Source organism: Protomyctophum parallelum, assembly GCF_964188405.1.
Source record: "Protomyctophum parallelum genome assembly, chromosome: 1".
NCBI classification, from domain to species: Eukaryota; Metazoa; Chordata; class Actinopteri; order Myctophiformes; family Myctophidae; genus Protomyctophum; species Protomyctophum parallelum.
Window position 1 is genome coordinate 20,167,418 of NC_139697.1, and position 24,712 is coordinate 20,192,129.

General features: G+C 43.1%; 3 protein-coding genes across 5 annotated transcripts in view; all 3 read left to right on the forward strand.

The window, feature by feature from the left end:
* Positions 1-4,374, forward strand: part of satb1a (SATB homeobox 1a) — a gene marked incomplete at its 3' end in the record, with an annotated part of 27,748 nt that extends 23,374 nt beyond the window's left edge. The window contains exons 10-11 of the mRNA XM_083769381.1: positions 1,024-1,227; positions 3,355-4,374. Of these exons, the coding sequence (XP_083625507.1) occupies positions 1,024-1,227; positions 3,355-4,374 (1,224 nt within the window). The remainder of the gene's footprint in view (positions 1-1,023; positions 1,228-3,354) is intronic.
* Positions 1-24,712, forward strand: part of LOC310867021 (cytochrome c-like) — a 453,272-nt gene that overhangs the window by 323,748 nt on the left and 104,812 nt on the right. The window lies entirely within an intron of this gene.
* Positions 11,152-24,712, forward strand: part of tbc1d5 (TBC1 domain family, member 5) — a 45,014-nt gene continuing 31,453 nt past the window's right edge. For all 3 annotated transcript variants that reach the window (XM_083776718.1, XM_083776719.1, XM_083776720.1), the window contains exons 1-5: positions 11,152-11,261; positions 20,530-20,583; positions 21,528-21,648; positions 24,293-24,353; positions 24,511-24,619. In XM_083776718.1, the coding sequence (XP_083632844.1) occupies positions 21,549-21,648; positions 24,293-24,353; positions 24,511-24,619 (270 nt within the window). In that variant the 5' untranslated portion in view covers positions 11,152-11,261; positions 20,530-20,583; positions 21,528-21,548. The remainder of the gene's footprint in view (positions 11,262-20,529; positions 20,584-21,527; positions 21,649-24,292; positions 24,354-24,510; positions 24,620-24,712) is intronic.

Sequence of the window (24,712 nt, forward strand, 5' to 3'; positions counted from 1 at the left end):
CACAACGTATGGTATCCGGTGCACTTCCGCCTTCTTGAGATTCTGTTGAATTTCTTGAACTCCAACTTGTCAGTAAATGACTACATGGATGGACTCATCATAGGTCACCAGGTCATTCAGTTCACGGTTTCTCAACTAGTGGAATGAACAAATAAACAAATCCTACATTACTAAATCCATGGCCAGGGACCACATGCAATACCTCCACAGACCACCAGTGGTCCACGGACCACCTGTTGAAAACCCATGAACTAAATAGAATAGAACAATTGAAGTGGGAAGGACAGAAAGTTTTAAGCGGTTGCTCTTGCAACGGCACGCTCTATAACGTCTAACAGAGGGTAACAGCTCATACTCTGAAGATACAATATGTGAAGTATCAGACATGGTGTAGTGGAGTAAAGTAAAATGTGAAGAAACGGAAATTCTGAAATAAAGTAAAGCACAGTAAATTGACTTAGCGACTTTACATCACTGGTGTGTGCGTGCATGCCTGTGTGTGTGTGTGTACGTGCGTGTGGCCGTGCATTAGGCGAAAGAAGACAGCCTTTAGGACAGGGGACACAGCAGCTATGAGGGCTGCGGAAAAGGACCTCAACCAACAGCTGAGAGAATCCAGGAGGCAGCATAAAGAGCGTGCAGAGCAGCAACTAGCTAACTTCAACATCCAGAGACTATGGGACTCTATTAGGAAAATGACAAACATGGAACCCACTAAGAAGCCCATGACTGCTCAGAATGAGAGTGCAAGGGAAAATGAGCTTGATGAGTTCTTCATGCGGTTTGAGACTGATACTGTCAGAGAATCCTGGGATGTATTAAATGCTCTACCATATAATGATGTCGGGATAACAATAGACCCAGGTTCTGTAACTACTGTAAGGTGTTTAAATCTATGCAGACCAACAAGGCAACAGGCCCGGATGGAATGTGTGCTTTTTTATTAAAAACATGTGCGGAGGAATTAACTCCTGCATGGCAGACGAAATAAAGAAACCTTGACCTTGGCGTTCATTCCTTCAGGGCTGGCTGTGTGAGCTGCTGCGCTGGAAGGAGGACCCGAGCGTGGAGAACCGGACCCTGTGGGAGAACCTGTGCATGATCCGTCGCTTCCTGGGCCTGGAGCAGGGCGAGCGGGACGCCATCTACGAGCAGGAGAGCAACATGGCCGCGCAGCAGCAGAGCACGGACAGACTGGCGCTGCTCTGCAACGACAGCACGGCACTGGTGAGTGCCGCTGTTGATTTGTGACAGCTAGGGCATTAACCAAACGTGAATTTTGATAGTCGACTCAACTACCATCAAAATCGATTTATAGTCGATTAGTCGGCGGTAAAATATGATATTCTTTCCATCCAATCAAGCATTAAAACATCGTGTTCTGAAACAGCCAGCGAGTGAAGCATTAATTGCAAAACAGAGCCGCTGAATGCAGGCAGAGTGGAATAGTAAGAGAGTGGCGACACACTTAGGCTATAGTTCCAAACATTGGAACTATCCCATTGAGATAGAATGAGCACTTCAGCATTCCATTGTTACAGTGGGAGTCAACGCGAGTGTCGCCACTCTCTTACTAGAGTACGCTGAATGCCGCTCTGATTGGCCGGAATTAGCTCAGCTGTTTCAAGTTTGATTTTTTGATTTACAGTGTCGACTACCGTTTTACTAGTCGACTAGTCGAATAATCCATTTTTATGTTAATGCCCTAGTGACAGCAAATCTTGATTTAGTTTTAGTCCTATAGTCTTTTGAATAAAGTTCTGTTAAGTTTTACTCATATATAATTGTATTTACCTTTAGTCTAGCTCTGGTCCATAGCCAATGCTTCTATGATTCTGCCCTGCATTGGCTATGCTACTTTCGCTTTTAACTCTCACAAGGAACTCAGACCAGCCTCTCGTCTTTAGCGTATTTAAAAAGAACGTTTTTGCTACTCACCAAAACAAAGGCGGTTTGTGTCATTAGAAAGCTTACTTTCCTTAGTGGACGCACTCTGAGCCCCCCACCACACGTATAAACGGTACTTTTTGGCCAAAAAGGGATTTTGTTTCTACCGGAAAAAAAATACTTTAAATTACTCCAATGCGCCCTCTACCGATATTGCCCAGAGAACTGCCTCATAGAGAATATTTTTCCTCTGGTGAAAAAAAATCCCTTTCTGGCCAAAAAGTACTGTTTATACGTGTGGTGGGGGGCTCAGAGTAACCTGACGCTGCCAGATCCAAGAAGCTTGCTACACAAATTTGTTTCACAGCTTATTGGGATCTGGGATCGCGGAAGCAAATTCGATGACGGGGCTGTTCCTTTTTTTCAAGATACTTGGTAGATGATTGGATGGGACCATCTGTCTATCACCGTGTGGGCGTGCAAACACAACCAATCATATTGACGTGTCTATATAGCTTCACATCCGGTTTCGCACATATCCCGCCCTTAGCTCACGCTGATTGGCTCGAACCGGGATCGGTTCGGTGTTAGCTGAACTCCCTGAGAGGTCCCAGATGGTTGTGGTGTTGGGGAACATGGTTACCCAATACCGCCCCATCTGGCAAAGTCAGGTAAGGCTCAGAGTGCGTCCACTAAGGAAAGTAGGCTTTCTAATGACACAACCCGCCTTTGTTTTGGTGAGTAGCAAAAACGTTCTTTTTAAATACGCTAAAGACGAGAGGCTGGTCTGAGTTCCATGTGAGAGTTAAAAGCGAAAGTAGCATAGCCAATGCAGGGCAGAATCATAGAAGCATTGGCTATGGACCAGAGCTACCTTTAGTATAGTTTTAGTTGACTAAATATAATGTTTTATTCGACTAAATATACAGTTCATTTTAGTCACACATTCTACAAGCTCACAACGCGTCACGCTTCGACGCGTGAACTTGTACATTTGCTATTTTCAGCATGCAACCAAACATAAAAAAAATGACTTGTCTTATAGTTTCACTGGATCTCTTATCTACTAGTCTAACATTTAACTTTTTTGTCTAGTTTATTTGTTGACAAAATTGTCAATATATTTACTCAATAGTTTTAGTCATCATAGCTTAGTTTTCATTCAGTATTCATTTAATTTGTGTCAGTGAAAAAAAGGTTGACGGGTGTTTCTCGTCATAGTTCTAGTCGACAAGCTCATAGCACGCCACCGAGTGGCGCGCTACGAGCTTGTAGGTCTGCTATTTTTGAAAAATCGAAGAACGACTGACATTTTTAGAATCTGATCTCAGGTCAGAATGGGTTAATCAGACCAGTGTGTGTCCAGTGGAAACCTCGTATGAATCTGATCTCAGGTCAGAATGGGTTTTAATGGATTCATCTCTCTGCCTGTCTGTCTCACTCTTTCTCTCTCTCTCTGTCTCTCAGTACCAGCGCCACTCTCCGTTGCCACCACAGCCCCAGGCCAACCAGCCCTTGTTGCCCGGGGCAGGAGGACTTCACCTGTCTCCTCGGCAGCCACACGCGGCATCCCCGGCGGAGTCCTCCGAGATGGGCTGGGGGTACCTGCGGGCACAGCTGGGGAGCAGAGGCAGCGTCAGCGTCAGTACCAGTACCGTCAAAGGGGAAAACAAGGACTGGGGTGGCGAAGGAGGAGGAGGAGGGAGAGTGGGGGGAGAAAGGGGCGGCCTGGTCAGGGACCAGATGTGCGCTCCTTCCGGGCCGAGGGACAACAACAAGGGCATGGAACGTGTCGGGGAAGCGGGCGACAAGGCCGGCGACGACGATACGAGTCGCGAAGCCGGCAAGAGGCTCGGCGCGTGGAACGTCGCGAAGGAGGACGAAAGCGACGGTCCCGACGGCGGCAGCGGCACCCCCCGCTTGGCGGGAGAGGACGCCACGGGCGGCGGTGGCGACGGGGACGCGGCGGTCAGAGGCGAGGAGGAGGAGGAGGGGCTGAGGGCGATGTCCCGGGACGCCCTGGGGATCCTGCAGAGCTTCGTCCAGGACGTGGGTCTCGACCCGGACGAGGAGGCCCTCCACACCCTGTCGGCGCAGCTGGACCTCCCCAAGCACACCATCCTCCGGTTCTTTCACAGCCAGGAGGACGTCCTCAGGCGGGGCGAGCAGCGACGGTCCGCGGCGCACTGTCAGTACCGCGGCCGCCGCCACGCTCCACACGACCAGAACCGGAACGGTTCACCCGGTAAAGAGAAGCGGTCCGGTTGCTCCTACACGAGCCTGACGCGGGCGGACAGAGCGACGGAGCAGCTGCGGGAGAAGCAAGGCCGAGAGGGGGACGACGACGCGCTCCGACGGGACGAGAGAGAAGACGGCGGGGGGAAAGACGTCGGTCATTTGGAAAGAGAAGAGGGAATGAATATTTTAAAAGTGTTGAACATGAGTACTCAAACTGTTCTGAAGGAGGAGCAACAGACATACATATAGGCCCACCAAATCCACCCCGATTAACAGACTGGAATTTGGGGCGACACATTCCAGACGAGTTTCTTGAGGGTGGTTTTGTTTTTGATACGAGAACACACAACACGTCGGACAACATGCGTTCAAACACTGTCATTTTGACTCATGAGTGACGTCCGCCACAATCATGTGTTCTCATTATAAAATAACTTTATGAAATGGTTTCCATAAAGAACCTTTTAGGGGGCCATTAATCCAACAAGCTATATACAACCTTTTTCAAGTTCAAGTCACGTCAGTTTTTATTTATATGGCACATTTCGCAGAGAAAACATAATGTGTCCCGTAGAGAGAACCACTTTTGGTCATATTTCACATGCCGATTGCATAGCTGGGTGGGGATACAGTATATGACGGAAATGAGATTACATTTTCTGTACAGAAATTCTATATGGTTGATATTTTAGAGAAACTATATAACACCGGTCTACTCGGGAACAACACTAGTTGGGAATACGTGCCCCACCCGGTTATATAATATCGGTGTATCTTGTCTGTCTCCCTTTTATGCCCATATATGGAGTACATGGGCATGACCAAATATGGAGTCTAGGTCAGTCGATGCCGTGCAGTACTATGACGTCAAATAGATGCCAAAAGGGTACTCCATATATGGGGATTTTCAGATGTATCTATATTTCTTTGGATATATCCGCTGGACCGAGTGACTTCCCGCTCTGCACGTCACTCTCTCGCGTCCTCAGCAATATGTGCAAGTCGGTCGGGCCCATATATGGGCATATTGTGAACTACAGAAGGAGATTCTGTGCATTTATGCGAATGCCATCAATGCCTTTTGCGGATAGTGGCACTTGCCAGTATGTTTTGATACAATGATAATGTCATCACTGTTTTGTCTTCTTTCTTTTTTTCACCTGTGCGTTGTGCTTTCAACAATATAAATGTATTAATTAATATCTATACACAGCATATAGGAAAGGTTCAGATAATAGTTTAGTCAGAAATCTCTTCTGTTTGTCTGTTTGTCTTGCCCATGTCTGCCATAGTCTCAGTCTAGACTATCCCTAAATGGGTCCATTTACATTTTAGTATTTTATTCCAATATCAGCTCTTTAGCAATTAGAAAGAGGGCAATTGTTTCATTGCATCATTTTCACTGATGCATGGATTCATAAAGATTTTCTTTTTCATTTATTTTCTACTGAATTTTTAACAGAGACCAAATTAACAGCATACACTTTTACAAGCAGACCATTCATGTATGTGGTTTTCAACCAGTCCGGGGAGGACCACCGGTGGTCCCTGAGGGGATTCCAGGTGGTCCCCATGCTAAATGATGGAAAGTTGGTAACCAAATAGACCCTTATGAGATCTTTTAACCCATTTTGGTGTTAGCATTATGTTATGCTTTAGCTATTTAAAAATAGCAGATCTACAAGCTCATAGCGCGCCACCGAGTGGCGCGCTACGAGCTTGTAGGTCTGCTATTTTTGAAAAATCGAAGAGCGACTGACATAGAAGACATTTTTTGAATCTGATCTCAGGTCAGAATGGGTAGCGTACCAATGCACAGGTTCTCCCACAGGGTCCGGTTCTCCACGCTCGGGTCCTCTTTCCAGCGCAGCAACTCACACAGCCAGCCCTGCAGCGAACTATTTACGCTCTCAAGAGTTGAACTATTGTGAAACATCTGCATTTCTTACGTTTTCAAGTCTATAGTCTATACACAATTAAAGAACGTAAAACAATGGTTATTTTTGATCGTTTGCCAGTGTTATCTCTGCTATGGTACCACATCAACACAGTATGGAATTATGTACAAAATTGGATCCACAACGACGTAGTAAATATAGTAAATATTCAAGTCTTGGTTCTGAGAGGCTAAAATCTCCATCAAATGGTGGTCCATATGGCTCCAATGCCGAGCTTGATGTGAAAAGGGTTGAAAACCACTGATTGATGTCTGGTTGTGTGATTGTGCTCATTTCTTGTGACATGAATCAGATGTGGATGAAACAAAGCTGAATGATCATGTTGATTTGAAAGCCTGCGCTGTCATTTATATTACACTTTGCCATTTTATTCATGCAGACGGTTCATTGTGTAATACAGTATATGATGTATCTTCATGGAAGAAAGGTTGTAGATGGAAAATCTATATGAGGAGCCCAACGCACCTTTAAATGATGCTGCCAGTGATGTGCAATCTATCCTGTTATCTATATCCTTTCTCTTATAAAACATATTTTAATCACGCATTCATGTTTTCTACGCCAATTTCAATTTGAACAAATTCCATCAAAGTTTCATTTAAATAGACAATCTCGGAGACGAATAAAGAGAGACCGATGACTTTCAACTTATTTGCTTAATGTTTTTATTTTACAGGTAAAGGCCAAGACATTGAGTAGATAACTTTTCATTTGATTTTTTGGGACAGTTTCAGCTAATGATTCACTCATTCACGTTCATGTTTCTCAAATTTTTTAATCATTCTTGCTGATGCTACTGCTTTTCTTTTATGTAAACAAAGACATATTATGCAAGAAACCAGTGCAAAACCATCTCACGATATAAGTCTGTGATAGAATCTGTAGAAGAGCACAGTTTGAGATAGCTGGGAAAAGGAACCATGCCATTTCTGCTTATCAAGATGGCAGCATCTGAATCATGATTATTTCCTCAGAGAGAGCAAAGCTCAGACTGAAACTATTACTGAGTGGCAACTGGAGATTTTTTTTTAAAGATTTATATCACCAGATATATAGCCTACTATTAATTTGTTTACCTGAAAATAATTGTGTGCAATTCATTGCAAAGTGAATAACTATAGTGAAGGACTAAAGGCTCATACATACTCCAGTGGTCCTTGAGGGGGATCCAGGTGGTCCCCAGCTAAATGATGTAACCAAATGGACCTTTATATAACTCTTGAGAGTTAGATTAGTGCTATATCTGTATTACTTTAATAGAGAGTCTACATAATAGAGAATGTAGAAGAATTGTTAATTTGATCAACGCTTGCCTGTTATCTCTCCTAATGGTACCAACATCAATACAGCATGGAATTGTGGGCAAAATCATATCCAACAGTAACATACATCATATTCTTTAGTTTTGGGTCTGAGATGTTAAATGTCAAAAATGGTGGTCCGTGGCTTAAATACTGAAAAAATAATGGGCCTTCATATGAAAAATGTTGAAAACCACTGGACTAGAGGAAGGACCAGTATAGGACTAGTGCAGCACTAGAAGAGGATGGACTAGGACTTCTTTAATGACAAGAGAGTCAAGGACCAAGACTGGCAAGACTAGTGTTGGTCTAGGTCTAGGACTAGAGGTACTAGAGGAAGCTCTGCACTGCAGCGTATTATTGGAGTAAACGATTCAGAGGAAAGGAGAAAATAAAACATTTGAGCCTTTAATACTACATTTAAGTGCTCTCTTTGCTTTAACGGTACATAAAAACATGTAAACGGGTCTGTGTAAGTGCTGCCACGATTGCGCCGAAGATTTATTGCGGCGTGATTGGCCTTAAGTGTCTGTGAATCGGTGCCATTGTGACCAGAGAGACACATGCGACGGTGTTATTGTGCCTTCAGCAGCAGGCCTCTGCACCGTCCACCAGTGTCCCTCTGTGTCCCACTACACGCACATGGCCGTCAACTCAATGCTCCCTGTGTCCTGTTCTCTGGCTGCACAGTTAAAGGACCACTTCACCACTTTTCAACCTATCTTCATATAATAGGTCCTCACTAATAATCATGACAAAATGGCACGATTTTTTTCTACTCTAGTCTGTGTCTCATAGGATGGCTGTGGGCAGTTTAGAAACAGTCTTCCAGTGACATCATCATTAGGCAGATTTCTTTTTAAACAAGATTGTTTTACAAAACTATTTAGATTTTCATTATCGTGAGAACGATGGCTTCCATTTTCACATTGCAACTTTTCAGGACTAGAAAGCCTGCAGTTTCTATTAGCTTGTATTCCCCATCGATTATGTCACTGGAAGACGGTTTCTGAACTGCCCGCAGCCATCCTATGAGACACAGACCGAGTAGCCTAGAAAAAAAGTGCACAATTTTTTTCATGATTATTACTTATTAGTGAGGACCTATTATATGAAGATAGGTTGAAAAGTGGTGAAGTGGTCCTTTAAAGTGTTGAGTGTTGCACTCATTGTGCAGCGGACGTTGCATGCCCGAAAATATCTGATCTACAAGCTCACAACAGGTCATTTTGTGTTGTGTATAGCCTACTAGTATTCTTCCTCATTTCAGTAGCTATACCAGCGGTTGAAGTTCCCATCAGGGCCCATTTGAAAATGTCAAAAGCGTACGTGCGTCTGTATGACCCACCCATCATGATAGGACCACTTAGCACTGTTACCGTCTGGGCACACCTTATTAGCGCACAGCCACGGACAGAAGAAGCTGTCTTTTACGTCATTTCCGAGTTTTTAGACAGCTGGTAGATGCTTGCATGGTTTTATCTTCGGCTTCGGGTTCTTGGAAGCGCCCCCCAGCCACTGCGTTAGTTTTACTGAGGTTAGGTTTAGGTATAGTTTACTGAGGTTAGGTTTAGGTATAGTTTTACTGAGGTTAAGGTTAGGGTTAGGGTTACTGTAGGTTTAGGTATAGTTTGTTTTACTGAGGTTAAGGTTAGGGTTAGGGTTAGGTTTAGATATAGTTTTACTGAGGTTAAGGTTAGGGTTAGGTGTAGGCTGTCAATCACAGCGACTGGCCAGTCACAGTGCACCCTCTACTTCACTCTGTACTCAACCCGAAGATAAAACCATGGTCGCCTGGTGGATGGAAAAGAAGCTCCACCTCCGCGGCTGACTGCCGCGACGGACAGATTCCCAGAAACGCTCGGAGCTTCTTTTCCATCCACAAGCTGTCTAAAAACTCGGAAATTACGTAAAAGACAGCTTCTTCTGTCCGCTAAGGTGTGCCCAGGGGGTTAGCAGGACATGCCGTTCAGTAGTCAGGTGGGTGGGCCACGTGCATCTTCAGAGAATGATTTGTTTAATGATCAATCAATCGATTGTGTTGCTGCTTAATTGGATCAATGGAACTAACATAGTATACTTAATCACCTACTGTATATCGGTATCACAATGCATTTTTCACATCACTTGGTATCACTTGACATTTTTCAAGGTTTTTGGGAGGGAACCCCTTTTGGTGTTAGCATTATGTTATGCTTTAGCTATTGAAAAATAGCAGATCTACAAGCTCATAGCGATAGCGCACCACCGAGTGGCGCGCTACGAGCTTGTAGGTCGGCTATTTATTTTTGAAAAATCGAAGAACGACTGACATAGAAACATAGCTTTTTCAGAAAACTGTTAGGATGTAAAAGATTTTTTTAGAATCTGATCTCGTGTCAAAATGGGTTAATAGAATACGATTTTTCTTTGCATCATTTATTTCTATATTAATGTTATCAATAAAATGTGTGTTTTGCCAATTTTTTGGGGGGGCATAGCAATATCCTCACGGCCCACAGGTTGGGAATGAAGTGATGCTGCAGTCTCCCTTGTTCATCATGATCCCTCTGGTTCTCTCCAGACCAGACCGTATAAGTGTGTGCAGAGACTCTGCAGAGGTTGCATTGCCACGCTATCTCTCCCTGAGACGAGACGATATTCAAGCCCCATTTGGTCAGAATGGCTTTGTAGGGTAATTCAATAAGGCTTTGCTCTTTTTCTGTCATCTGTTACCATGACGATACCTCTGCCGGGGCCAATGAGAGGCCACGGAAAGCCTCATTATTGAAATATTAGCTATAATAATAATGATAATGGTAATGGCGCGCCTGAAATGCCATGCCTGGGATGATGGTGGTCGGCGTGTAATGATGATTATCATTGCTTTTTTGTTATGGTGACCCTCACCCCCGTACACACACACACACACACACACACACACACACACACACACACACACACACACACACACACACACACACACACACACACACACACACACACACACACACACACACACACACACACACACACACACACACACACAATTCCCATTTACATCGCACCTGTCCCCAATTCTGAGTCATTGATGTAATTTAGTGTGCTCACTGCACTCCTACTCCTGCACTTGAAGGGACACACTGCCTTTCAGTTCTCAGATTAACCTCATAGCACTATATCAGTATGTCCTCTCAGTGCTTGCGCGCACGTGTGCGAGTATGTTGCCCTGCCAGATGCTCCAATTTATGAAATCCAATGGCCCAATCATATTAGCATCTGAAAAATATATTAAACATTGACTGTCTTGTGTTACCTTGGCTTTATTATTATCCTCATACTGATCTGAATCTTTATCTTTTTGCCAGGTCAGATATTGGCATTGTAGGTAGCTGAAAAATAAATACCTGAATAAAGGAAAGGAAATAATAATAATAATAGTCTACTAATAGTAGGCTATTATTATTATTATTATTATTATTATTAATAATAATAACAATTATTATTATTATTATTATTAAACATATTGCTGTATAATAATAATAATAATTATTATTATTATTATTAGACATATTGCTGTATTATTGTTAAATGAATGAATCATCAAAGCAATAAATGTGATATTTATTATTATTTGACATTGATGTATTATTTATAAATGAATACTACAGTACCTGAAGGGGGCTCTATAGTAGTATGGCGGCTGGCGGGAGCAGACCGCGACCGACCGACCACATTATCTCCCCTGTCACGTGACGTCTCAGCTGTGCTTCAAGCCACATCCGCCTGGCTGCTGGGAGCGGAGTGTTTACAAATCAAGTAGACTAGACAGACAGAGAGAGAGAGCCAGACAGACAGACAGACAGCAGAATGGGGGAGTCCTGCGTGAACGGAAAAGGTATCTACACTTTCACGAAGGTCCACACGCTATACTTTATGGATATGAATGATGTTTAACGGCCCCCCGTGTCCGCGTCCCGACTACTGTGCTTTCCAGCAGCGATGTTACGGAAGTATAGGCCCTGCAGTGCAGTGGGTTGGTTCAGTGCACACTACAGCTTTTTGCTAACGCTAGCTTGTTGTCAGCTTCCCAGCAGGGAAGTATATACTGTATAATCATCATAGACATGGTCCCTGCCATCTTATATGAAACAATTCAGTAGGAAGTAAAGCATGGAGTGCTGCTTTGCTACGGCTTAAACCCTGACAGGTCTCTGTGAATAACTTCTGTTTTCGTTTGGTTGCCCCCCCCGGGGGGGACAGGACAGGTAGAAGTCTACTCTGGATAGTTATTTTGCGTTGTCTGTTGTCTTTTACTGCCTGGCTATGTATCGATAAACCTGCGGATTGCTCCCCGTCCATTTAGCATACAACTGACATTATTCGTGTACTCAACTGATAAATGATTAACTTAGTGTGATGAGTGTATATACCTTTTTTATAATATGCCCTGACGTGAAATGTATCAAAATGTCATTATCGAAGAACATTGTGTTCACTGTGTATCTGCATGGTTTGCCAAAGGCAGTGTCCCCCCCCCCTGTGGTGGACAGGTCCCATGATGGCTGTGTGCAGAACTGTGCACTCAAGTCTTTTCATCTAGCAATGAGGCATTTTCATGACACCGTTGTGTGTGTAATGACTGAGAATGCCTAAATCGCAATTTGCAACTCTAGATTTTTTTTCCAATAATGGGATGAATCTAGAGTTGCAATACCCTCCATTGACTCCCCACTCATCCAAATTGCTTCTGTGATCTGCTTGTACTAAACGATGTAAACTCACCAACATTGCAGCTGTGGGGAAATCTTGAATTGTCCTCTTTCAATCTGCAAATCCACCGTAGACATGTTATGAGCTACTTTCTGTCAAGACATTCTGTGCAGGTGATTCTTTTTCTAAATGTTGGAGTTTGGAAGCACTCGTTTTTCTAGCCCCTCTCGGAACCCCCTGGGTCAGCCCAATCCGAACCGAACCGACCCGACCCGTAGGGTCCCTGTGCAGTGATGTGTTTTCGTATGGAAATGATGGAACGCAACGTGGACATAAATACCTTCGGTAACGTGGTTTCTGCGATGTTTGAGGGCTTCTGTTCGTTTGAGGGCTTCTAAATGTGTGAACTCTAGTTTACAACGTACACCGCTGCGTATTCTCCTGTGCCGCGGAAGCCGTTAAGTATTTTTAATCTATGTTTGACAAATTTGGAAGCTTTGATTCCTCTCTTCCTTCCTTGTTTATTTACCGTTTATTGTACCGCCTCCCGCTGTGCGGTTGGCTTGTGGTGGCTACGTTCCTGCCTCTGATCTGGTCATAGGTATAGCCACTAGCTAGCCAGATATAGGCGGTACAATGAGGTGTCAATAAACAAGGTAGGAAGAGAAGAATCAAAGCGACCAAATCGGTCAAACAACTTAAGGGCTTCCGCGGCACAGGATAATTCGCAGCGGTATTTATAGGTACTTATAGTTCACACATTCAGAATAACTCACACGAACAGAAGCCCTCAAACGGCACAGAAACAACGTATCCACGGTATTTATGTTTATTTATGTCCGCGTACCAGGTGGCAGGGTAGAGGTGGAATAGGACCCCATGGCTACTGGGTCCCAAAAATGTCAGAAACTTCAGTACCATTGGGTTCTGACTTGTGGGGCTATCGTTTTTCTTAACGGGCCGCGCTGCTGCCTCCTGCATTATGTGCAAATTCAAAACCGTTCAGTGACTTCAACGAGTGCTTCCAAACTACAACACAAAGAATCACCTGCACAGAATTTCTTGCCGGAAAGTAGCTCATAACATGTCTACAGTGGATTTTTATGAAATAAATGCTTTGCAGATTGAAAGAGGATATTTCAAGCTTTCCCTACAGCTGCAATGTTGGTGAGTTTAACGTTGTTTAATACAAGCAGATCGCAAAAGCAATTTGGATGAGTGGGGAGTCAATGGAGGGTATTGCAACTCTAGATCCATCCCATTATAAAGAAATCTAGAGTTGCAAATTCCGCCTAGAGAATGAGAATTCCCACAACTATGTTTGGACCCAAATGAAGCTCTTAATTGGGTCCTTTTGGTAACCATTTGTAGCCCAAAGTGGATGGATTAACAGTTAACAACACTGATCATTTGTGTACAGACCCACCAAATACTGTACACACCTGTAGTAGGTGAGTGACTGGCCTATGGAGAAATACTCATGATGTGACAGTTTGTGAATTGTGACCACTATTTAATGCACTTAAATATCTAGGCCTACTGGATATGGAAAGTAACCTGTTATTGTATTTCCTTATAGTTGTTTCCTTTCACGAGGACGTGCATGCAAAATCAGTTTTTAGTCCATATGTGATGGACAAAAGTTTGTACAAAGATCCAAGGAAATGGACCCACACTGACTGGATTATGGGCAGCTAATACTTTGTTGACTAGCATTATATGTAACCCGTTCAGACAGCAATGCAGTCAGTAGTGGAGAGACAGGCTTCTCTCAGTATTTTGGCAGGTTAAAGTTCTGAGCATAGAATTAACCTCCTGGGTCATGTGACTGAAGTCAGCTAGGCGGTAATTGCGTGCTGAAGTCTAGGCATGTGAGTTTGTTTAGCAGGGGTGTCTCTCTCTCTCTCTCTCTCTCTCTCTCTCTCTCTCTCTCTCTCTCTCTGCTCTGTCTCACTCTGCCAATACCCACTCATCTCATAATAATTGGCACTGGCTGATTATCCCATAAACCTTTAACAATCCGAAGTGCATGTTAGTTAGAACACAATACTCAGTCACACTATTACAGTTTTTATTATAATGGGTTATGTTATGTATTGTATTCCAGTTTATTTATTTTCAATCTTGCACCAATCTCTTATCTGGCAACCTTTGAGATTGAACACAACAACATCTGTCTGTCATTGCTAATGACGTTAGGTCATTTTCACGACAGTAACTACTGTTGGATTTCAGGCTGCTTTTTTGTGTGTTTTTAAATTTTTTCCCTTTTCCAAAACTAGACAGTGTTGAGATCTGATCACTCGGGGTACTTCAATTAGGATAGATTACGGTTTCTGTTCCCTACTAAAATGTTGATTTCCATAAATAGTTTGTATATTATGTATAATTTGAATATTCTGGATTTATTCTCGGCATACAGTAGTTTAGCCACTGTGCTTTTAGTGTCCTACTGTATGAGGCATGGGATTCATAGCAATTGGATGCGTTTTCTCATGGCAGTTGACCCCTCTCTGTCTCAAGTCATATGGCTGCTACTTTGTACCATGGCTGATCTATGACGAATGTCTGCTTCTGTCTGTTGAAATAGGTCTATTGTATGGTAAGCCTGCAGTGCTGTGCTAGTGACCAGTGTTGCCAACTCTTGTGAGAGAAATAAGCCAATTTTCCCCCGGGGTACAGGCTTTAGTTTAGACATGCTAATTGGTCCGACTGTCATTAGACCGAGAACCTACCTCAGGCTCAAACCCTAACCCATTTTGGGTGGAAACCCATTTTGGTGTTAGCATCATTTCGTGCTTTAGCTATTGAAAAATAGCAGATCTACAAGCTCATAGCGCGCCACCGAGTGGCGCGCTACGAGCTTGTAGGTCTACTATCTTTTTTAACCCATTCTGACCGGGCACCCATTTTGGTGTTGGCATCATGTTATGCTTTAGCTATTGAAAAATAGCAGATCTACAAGCTCATATCGCGCCACTCGGTGGCGCGATATGAGCTTGTAGATCTGCTTGTAGCTTGTAGGTCTGCTATTTTTGAAAAATCGAAGACACTTTTAGAATCTGATCTCAGGTCAGAATGGGTTAATAATGAAACTGTCAGGATGTAATAGACATTTTTAGAATCTGATCTCAGGTCAGAATGGGTTAAATCGAAGAGCGACTGACGTGGAATACATTTTTAGAATCTGATCTCGGGTCAGAATGAAAAACTGTCAGGATGTAGAAGACATTTTTAGAATCTGATCTCAGGTCAGAATGGGCAAACATAGCAAGCACGGGAGCAGCACATGTTCGACCGCATGTCTGACCGTTGTTTCCGCATGTCTGTCCGTTGGTGTGTCGGATCTGCGTTTGTGCGTCCCAATTCTCCCAAGCCAAAACAAGCAGCTGCCAGCAAGCCCAATAATATGGCCATATAATCATAATATATATATATATTTTTATACATTTATCATTATAAATACTATGTATGTTATGTCTATAATAAGATTGTTTTGGTCATTTATTATACTATCACACACACACACACACACACATACTTTAGCCAAGGCTTAATAAATCGAGTCACCAGACCGATTTTGTTACTCAAAACATTTTTAAAACGAGCCCAAAAAAAACCACAACCCGCGACTCAGGAAAAAAATAAGCAGACTTGGCAACCCTGGTGGTGCTGACTGTTCTGTGTTTCAGAGTCCTAAAGTTGTTCCTTACACAGCTGCAGTGATTTGAGAGGGAACTTTATAGATAGCCTCCAGGACTCTCAGCTGATCCACAGCTCTTGAATAATCTTCTGCCATCAAAGAATCTCTCACCACGGCTCAGATGAAGTGGACATGCATAGCGTTGTAAACTTAGCAAAGTATAATCCACTGATCTGTTGCCATTTGTGGCCCCTGTGTCGACGCTGACTTTCTGTTCCCTTTGGAGTCCCAAAATGAAACATTAAGTAGGGATCTGTGTTTCGCATAACAAGACCCGATGCTTTGTTGTATGTACACTGTAACGTAACTTAAATCAACAAGTATCCACTAGACTACAATCAACATTTGATCTCTTATCGACATAAAAGTGCACCTGCTGACCAGTCAACACGCAGAACTGCATGCTAATATTTTGAGCCCACTTGGGCCTTGCTTACAAGCATTAGCATATACTTTGTATTTAAGCAGATACGTTTACGTTAAAGGAAGTGACATGTCCTGTTGCATATCGAGGTGTCTCTTTGGGAAGAAGAGATCCAATTGCCGGTGCTTGGGCTGTCTGGTGTAAATTGGCTATACTGTACATTGCATGTACTGTATGCCTGCCTTCAAGTATTATATTGGTCCTTCTTAATAAGCCATAACATAATACTGTAGCTATAGCTATTAGCTAGAAATGCTAGACGTAGGCTATTTCTGCCCTGGAGTTGTGCATGTTGATAGGTAAATCTCAGCAACATAACTTGTACCTTGCCTATATACAGTATGGATGAGAGCTCGATGCAACGTCATTTGTAATGTCTATTGATTTATTTATGCATTTCATTATGTATTGATTTGATTATTTCATGAAAGATTCATGCTTTGAATTATTGAGGTGTCTCCAGGTAATATGACATACATTATGCAGTAGTTAATTTGCCCTGATTATTATGTTGCAAAGTTTGAGAGAGTTGTTGCAGCATTATAGGAGGCTCCGTTCCCAGACAGAACTAATGAATGCAGCGGAAGGCTGAGGGAAGATTTGCTTCAGGCGAGAAAGTGCTAATAGTCCAGCAGACGGGGGTGTAGAGTGGGAAACTTGGTATATACGGTAGTTATTATTATTATTTTTTTAATATTGTCTAGATACATACATCCATGAATCCACTTGCTGACCGGCTGTCGGTATTGAGCACATTTTTAAGGAGTTTACTGTATATGTGACCATACCATTAACAACCTACTAGGCAAAAAAATGTTAAACTAGCGGGTTTTCATAATGCTGAATCTATTCCAAGCATTAGTTTTGCACAAAAAAACTATCCTTGGGCTAAAAACGGCCATATAACCGTCATCACAAATGTGATGAGGCCAGCACACTTTGTGCACATTTGGGCAAGTATATATAGATAATATTTTAGGCTAATGAAAAAAACTATATACCAAACTTCCCACTTTAAACAAAAGAAGCCTGTTGGCTGCCGGACTATGGTCCGGCCCTGGTCTTATACAGCACAGACTGCATCATTCCCTTGGACTATGGTCCGGCCCTGGTCTTATACAGCACAGACTGCATCATTCCCTTGGACTATGGTCCGGCCCTGGTCTTATACAGCACAGACTGCATCATTCCCTGACTATGGTCCGGCCCTGGTCTTATACAGCACAGACTGCATCATTCCCTGACTATGGTCCGGCCCTGGTCTTATACAGCACAGACTGCATCATTCCCTTGGCTGCCGGACTATGGTCCGGCCCTGGTCTTATACAGCACAGACTGACTATGGTCCGGCCCTGGTCTTATACAGCACAGACTGCATCATTCCCTTGCACACCATGTGCACGGTCCTGGGACATTCCTCTTTATAACTGGTAGTGAGTGATTTGGGAGGGTAACCCTCCTTAAGCTGGTCAGAATGACCTTTCCTATTGTGTTGAATGGAACTCAGTGTTCGCAGTCTGCTGGAACTTAAAGATAAAAATGCACAGCGATGAGTGCTCCTAGTGTGAGATGATGATCTAAAATTGCATTGTGGTCTAACTTAATTTAAGAATTGAGCACAGTGCCATGTCTTTCACCTACCTTGAACATAATCAAACGATGCATGAATGCATGAACGATGCAAGTTGGAAATGCATGCCCCACCCAGTTGTTACAGAATGTCTGTGTCCCTTTTATGCCCATATATGGAGTTCTTTGTCAGGCATGCACTGCAGTGCCCGACTCCAGGCCGGGCACTGCAGTGCAGTCCCTGTGGTGGTGTGGAACGTGTGTGTCGAATTCTAAGTCGGCGGGGCGAATAGTTCTTGTGTTACGGGGATTAATACAGACGTACGTACAGATGTACGTCGGAGACATGGTGCGTTTATAGATTGTCCGTTACCAGCTCAATCAAGTTGTGAGACCTGAGATCAGATTCATACGAGGTTTCCACTGGACACACACTGGTCTGATTAACCCATTCTGACCTGAGATCAGATTCTAAAAATGTCAGTCGTTCTTCGATTCTTCAAAAATAGCAGACCTACAAGCTCGTAGCGCGCGCTATGAGCTTGTAGATCTGATATTTTAGCTAAAGCATAACATGATGCTAACACCAAAATGGGTTCCCGTTAAGAATGGGTTAAGTTAATTATCTTGCAGAAGTTGTCAAATGTATTTGAACAGGTGTGACCAAACTTCAGCATACAGCTGTAGCTTCACAGGAAATGAGCAACAAGAAAGCAAAGCCATCATTGAGGCATTATTGAGCCTATCTACTTGCAGGCCCCCACCGCCATTCATTCATATACAGTAATTAAAGATTACGCATAGTTATTTAAGGGGATAATGTTTTTAAAGTAGCCTCGCTCAAAAGCCCAAAGACTTAAAGGAACGCATACGTAGGTCTTGGAGAGGAACTTATGTTCCCTATGAAAACAGGCCCATACATTATGCATATAAAATTATTTCCGTTTTCGTGGCGCGTGTTGTGTGCATGGCTGATTTATCGAGCGGTGCTACGTTAGTACGGCTAATAGGTTTAAGAGATGCCTTTGTTGTGTTATTTTCATAATTAATAAACTTGGGGGTGGAGGAGGAGGAGGAGGGGTGCATAATGCTGAGTGGAAGCGTGCTGCGCTATTCTGCGAGGCCTTGTGTATTAGTCTAACTGCATTCAGAAGAACCACATGGAATGAGCCCAAGCCTGGATAAAGAATGGGATGGGAGACAAACGCTGTATTGGTTAACCTAGATTGCGACGCATGCCGAGCGTTTGCTGGGGAAAAGTGTATTAGCTTTGTCAATCACAATGACCGATTTTTCCAAGGCAGGCATAGAGAAGTTGGCCAGCGGTTTTACCTGGCAAGACGGTGTTCTTTTGCGTTTCCTCCCGGCTGCCTGACTTGTGGCGTTATTATCAGCATTGTGTGTGTGTGTATTGTCATTTTAGCAGTGTGTTATATATATAGTGTGACTATTTGAATAGTGTGTGACCTGTTACCTAACAGCTGTACTGTATTGGTACTCCAAACATTTTGCTTGTGCATAAGATTAAAACGATTCTGATGAAACGTGTAGCTTGACCTCTAGAGGCCTTAGGCGTAGGCATCACCTGGAGGGATATGGTCACCCGTACATACAGCAGTCCTGGAGAGAGCACAGCTTCCCAGCATGTACTCTCTCTCCTGAGGCAGAGACGTCTCCGCTGGCTGGGTCATGTCCGACAGCTGGACGGACGATGGTCACATCCCAAAAGACATCCTCTATGCACAACTATCATCTGGCAAAAAGACGAGATTGGATGCCCTCTCAGCTACGCTACAAGGACGTCTGCAGACAAGACCTCAAGTCATTTAACCCATTTTGGGGCGGGAACCCCTTTTCGGTGTTAGCATTATGCTATGCTTTAGCTCTTGAAAAAAAGCAGATCTACAAGAAGAACGACTGACATAGAAACATGGCTTTTTCAGAAAAGTGTCAGGATGTAGAAGACGTTTTTAGAATCTGATCTCGGGTCAGTCCTGTGTGTCACGTGGGAAGACGGCGCAGCACAGGAATGCCTTCGTCGGCAGCAGGTCACTCTGCAAGCGGGTCGCTCACATATGAAACCACCCTGGCGCGACTCCATGAAGCTTAGCCCATTCTGACCTGAGATCAGATTCTAAAAATGTCTTCTACATCCTGACAGTTTTCTGAAAAAGCTATGTCTATGTCAGTCGTTCTTCGATTTTTCAAAAATAGCTAAAGCACGACATGATGCTAACACCAGTCTTGCCTCTCACGTATTGGTCTTCTCAGCCCACAGCAGAAGACGCGTCAAGACCGTCCGAACTCCCAGGCACAAGATATCTATGGTCTTCCGAGAACTGCGAAGCCACTGACTGTATTGAATGACGGTCTTGTGATCTCGTGCATATACGATTAAAATGTGGGAGACGGAAGATTCTGATGAAACTTGTAGCCTGACCTCTAAGAGGCTGCTAAATGGGGTCATAATGTTTTGTCTGTATTAATAATCAATCATGCCATTATTTTAGGTTTAGTAATACTACCGTACAGTGTACTTGCACCATGCTATATTTAGAACGTCAGCTTGTAAGTTGCTAATCTATTTGCACCTCCTACTTTTGTCTTTTGTGTTTGTTCTCATTCGTAATGGCTGTAATCCCACAGCATCAATACACAGACCGATTTACACTGCACAAGGAAGAACACAACGTTCTCATTTGTGTTCATGTTCCTCATTCAGATTTTTTGTTTTGTTTTGTTTTCTCTCCTCTACAGACTAAACCCCATCTTCCACGAGTTTTGGCTGAGAAGAAACATCAGGCTGTGACGGTAAGTACTAAGAAGGAAAAGCAGTATGGAAAAGTATGGAATTGGATTTTAGTCATTTCCAGGTCTGGAGAAGTATGGAAAAACAGAGTGTAGAAAAACTATTATGTTTACAGACTATTGACTAATAATAACGTAACCAAAAGTCCACACATCCCCCACCAGATCATTTGAAAGAAAATATCTATGAATTGCATATATACATAGCATCACAAATAACATTATGACGAATACTTGTCTATGTATTAGTTATGCACTGTAGTTTTCATAAGGAAACCATAATTGTTAGGCTGCATTCATCGTCATGTCCATGGACACGGTTAAAATAATTAGACAAGACGGCGCAAACATTTATATATTTTCCATTGTTTGCCCAAAAATAGGAAGGCTAGGTTGAAGGTTTTGTGGACAACACCTGGAGGTGCTACCTGAGAATTCTTATTAAGTGTTTCTAGTTTGTTTACACAGATTAAAGTTCCCTGTCGCCACGACTGATTTCAGTCATTTGGTTTCCATAGAATTCCATTGTGTCTTCTGTGAAAGCACGATGCGCACTGAAAATAGTCATTAACCCATTTTGACCTGAGATCAGATTCTAAAAATGTCTTCCACATCCTGACAGTTTTCTGAAAAAGCTTCTATGTCAAGTGGTTCTTCGATTTTTCTAAAATAGCAGACCTACATAAGCATAACATAATGCTAACACCAAAAGGGGTTCCCGCCCCAAACTGGGTTAATCATTTTAAGATGAAAGCGTATTTGAAGTGATCAAACCTAGGAATAGAATACAAGTTTAGAAGCATCTTCCAGAAACACGACTGGTCTCAGAAATGTCATGATTGTTTTCCAGCTGGTCGGCCTAAGACGACGACATTACATTTTCAGTCTTCTATTTTTGCTTTATTCCATGTGTTTTATCTTTTCTGTCCCTCCTCGTGTCGCACCAGGTTTGGCCCGGGGTCGCGGTCATGCAGCACCCAAACTTCGAGACCCGCCACCCGCTCCTGTCGGACGAGCAGCAAGACGTGGGCTTCGACCCGCTCCACAACTTGAACAAGAATCGCAGCCGTACGTTCATTCTCCCTACACACAACTGCAGAATCCCCCTACACACAACTGCTGAATCCCCCTACACACACCTGCAGAATCCCCCTACACACACCTGCAGAATCCCCCTACACACACCTGCAGAATCAAATAATTAGTTTATTGGACAATATAGATGTACAGGAATTAGAAACAGGCCTTAATGGATCAGTGTAATCAGGGTTCCTACACAAATATGGGAAAAGTATGTAATTGGATTTCAGTCATTTCCAGGTCTGTATAAGTATGGAAAAAAAGAGCACAGAAAAAGTTTTGTGCTTCCAGACTGTATAATAACTATATATAATTAACTTGAACCGACCAAATCCACACATCCCGCACCAAATCAGTTGCGGCAATATCTATTGAATTCAGTATACATGGCATCACAAATAGCATTATTATGATGAATACATGTACTGTACTTGTCTGCACATTTATTTGTTGCGCAGTGTCTCTTTGTGTTGCCCTAAATTTGTTAATTGTAGTTTGAAACAGTACAGCAGTACAGTAAGAAATGCCAAAAAGATAACACAAAAAGCCTGGAGGGGTCTTCTCACTGACAGTCTATAAACTGCAACTCAAAATGGTAAAGAATTGTGTAAGAATACAGAATGTGTAAAATATCAAAAGGAATAACATGCGAGGCTAGCTGCAAACGCATTGAGCTAATACTGGGTGTCTGTTTTTTTCATCCAGACAACTTGACGGATAATACCGCACCAGGAACGGAAGAACCATTTTGTATTTGCCCATTCGATTATATCTCTGTTCTAAGTCAATAATGCATTGTGTGATCTGCTATGGAAACAGAACTGTCCTTTGAAATGCAATCTCTCTCTTCCCTATTTAGAAACACTTCTCTGAGTCAGTAGTAATAACGGTGTACAGACAAACAAACAGACGGCCAATTGCCATTGACTGCCTTTGTAAAGAGGCGCCATATTGGATGGCTGTAATATGTAATTCTGTCTAATTAAAATTCAAATTAAAAGTCAATTGTCACTTGACTATTACTATGACAAAACAATGTTTGTCCACTACCTTTTTTTTCACTGACGAAAACTAAACTATGACGACTAAAACTAAGACTAAATATATTGACAATTTCGTCAACAAATAAAAACTAGACTAAAATGTTAGGAAGGGACTAGTGGACAAGAGATCCAGAAGTAAAAGACACATTTACACTTGGCTGCATGCTGAAAATAGCAGATCTACAAGCTCACAATGCGTCGCAGCGCGACTAGACTAACACAAACAATTTCCAGGTCACGAAAATGTGACTAAAACTAAATCAACTATTCAAGAGAATAGTGCCCGCCGCCCGGTGCAAAATAATACTACTTTGTGCACTTAATTGACCAAACATTTGTGGCTATCATCAAGTGGATTGACCATTAAATCGTATACCGTACCGCCGTCGTGAAAGTACTTCGGATGACTGTATTACAGTTATACTGTACCACACCCGGACCGAGCAGCATACATTGTTCAGAGCAGATACTACAAATTTAAGAGACTCAAAAAACTCTCTGCCGCTAGCGCTAGCTATGGAAATAATTTAAAGTGTTGACCTGCCACCACCAGTCAGTGTAACCGGCAGTACGAATGTCATGTAAGTGTTGAGAGAGTTGTTACAAAGTCTTACATTGGCTGACGTATATTGCTTTCTTTAACCACTATAGTTAGATAGTTCTTGATTCAAGAGGCTTGTCAGTCAATCATTGGATCATTTCGCAGGAGCAACATTATATATAGTTACTAGTGTTGTGATGATGGGTCCACTTTAATTGTTATTGTGGCACTGAATGGCGTGGCGCACGCCTCTTAGTTAGTGTAATAATGACTGGCAGAAAAGAGGGAGTGTCAACGAGAACAGGGAGAACAGGCTAGGTAGTATGAGAGAGTGAGACGGAAGAGAGAGAGCGTAAAATCGAGAAGACTATGAAGCGCAAATCTTGAATGCATCTGGTGATGAGGGCTGCAGGCGTGTGTGTGTGTGTGTGTGTTTGTGTGTGTGCGCGCGTGCATGTGTGTGTGTGTGTGTGTGTGTGTTGTTGAGCTGATGAATATTCATGCCGAGTGTCCCAGCAGACCGATCCACTCCTGTAGCTAATGTTGACAGACGGCTCTTGGAGTAGAGTGTATGCTCACCTGCAGGCCAAATTAGACTTACACACACGCTACAGCAACGGACATGGAGCTTCCACGTTCTGTCGTGACTTTCTCTTTCTCTCTCTCTCTCTCTCTATCTGTGCCCTCCACACTGACACTACCTCTCTCTCTCTCTCTCTCTATCTGTGCCCTCCACACTGACACTACAAGTCGGGAATGAGAGACACCTAAAAAATACCAATAGATCAATCATAGATTATCCAATGATGGGAACAACGACCAATAAAAGTAAAAATTCTCAAATATCTCAAGTACGTAAAAAAAGAAAATGATGTAGCTGTCACAATCTAACATTCTAATTGTCACAATCATCCCTCCAGACTTTGATCTGGTACTAGTAGCCAGTCACAGCAGGCCATGAGATAACGCTATGCCAGGTTATGGACCAGTCACCGTACCATTGCAGGCATTCATACTTGTTCATTAATACGTATTGTGTGTTTTACAGGAGGAGGCTCTCTTGACAGCACCACTTACTCCCAGTCGGAGTCCACTTTCCTGTCCTATAGGTAAGAGCTTCATTCTAATTGACTGGATGACATGAGAGGCAGAAGTCATTCAAGTCAGACTGGGATCGCTTTCTTCTCTTCTCTCTGCCCCGCCTGCCCTCCGCACTTATCTCCTGCTATATTCTCACGTTTCTTCACCCCTCTTGGTCTCTGGCAGGAAAGAATGGGACGACTTGTTCCTCCACAGTAATTACCTGGCCCACATCCGGCAGGCAGGCATCAACGGTCGATTAAGGAGCAGCCGCTTCCGCAGTGTGTGCTGGAAGGTACAGTAACTTGTCAAACAGATCTGACGTCTTTTTTTTTTATCAGGTTTGATTAGAAGGGCTTTGGGTTTCTCCTTCTCATAATGGTAGATT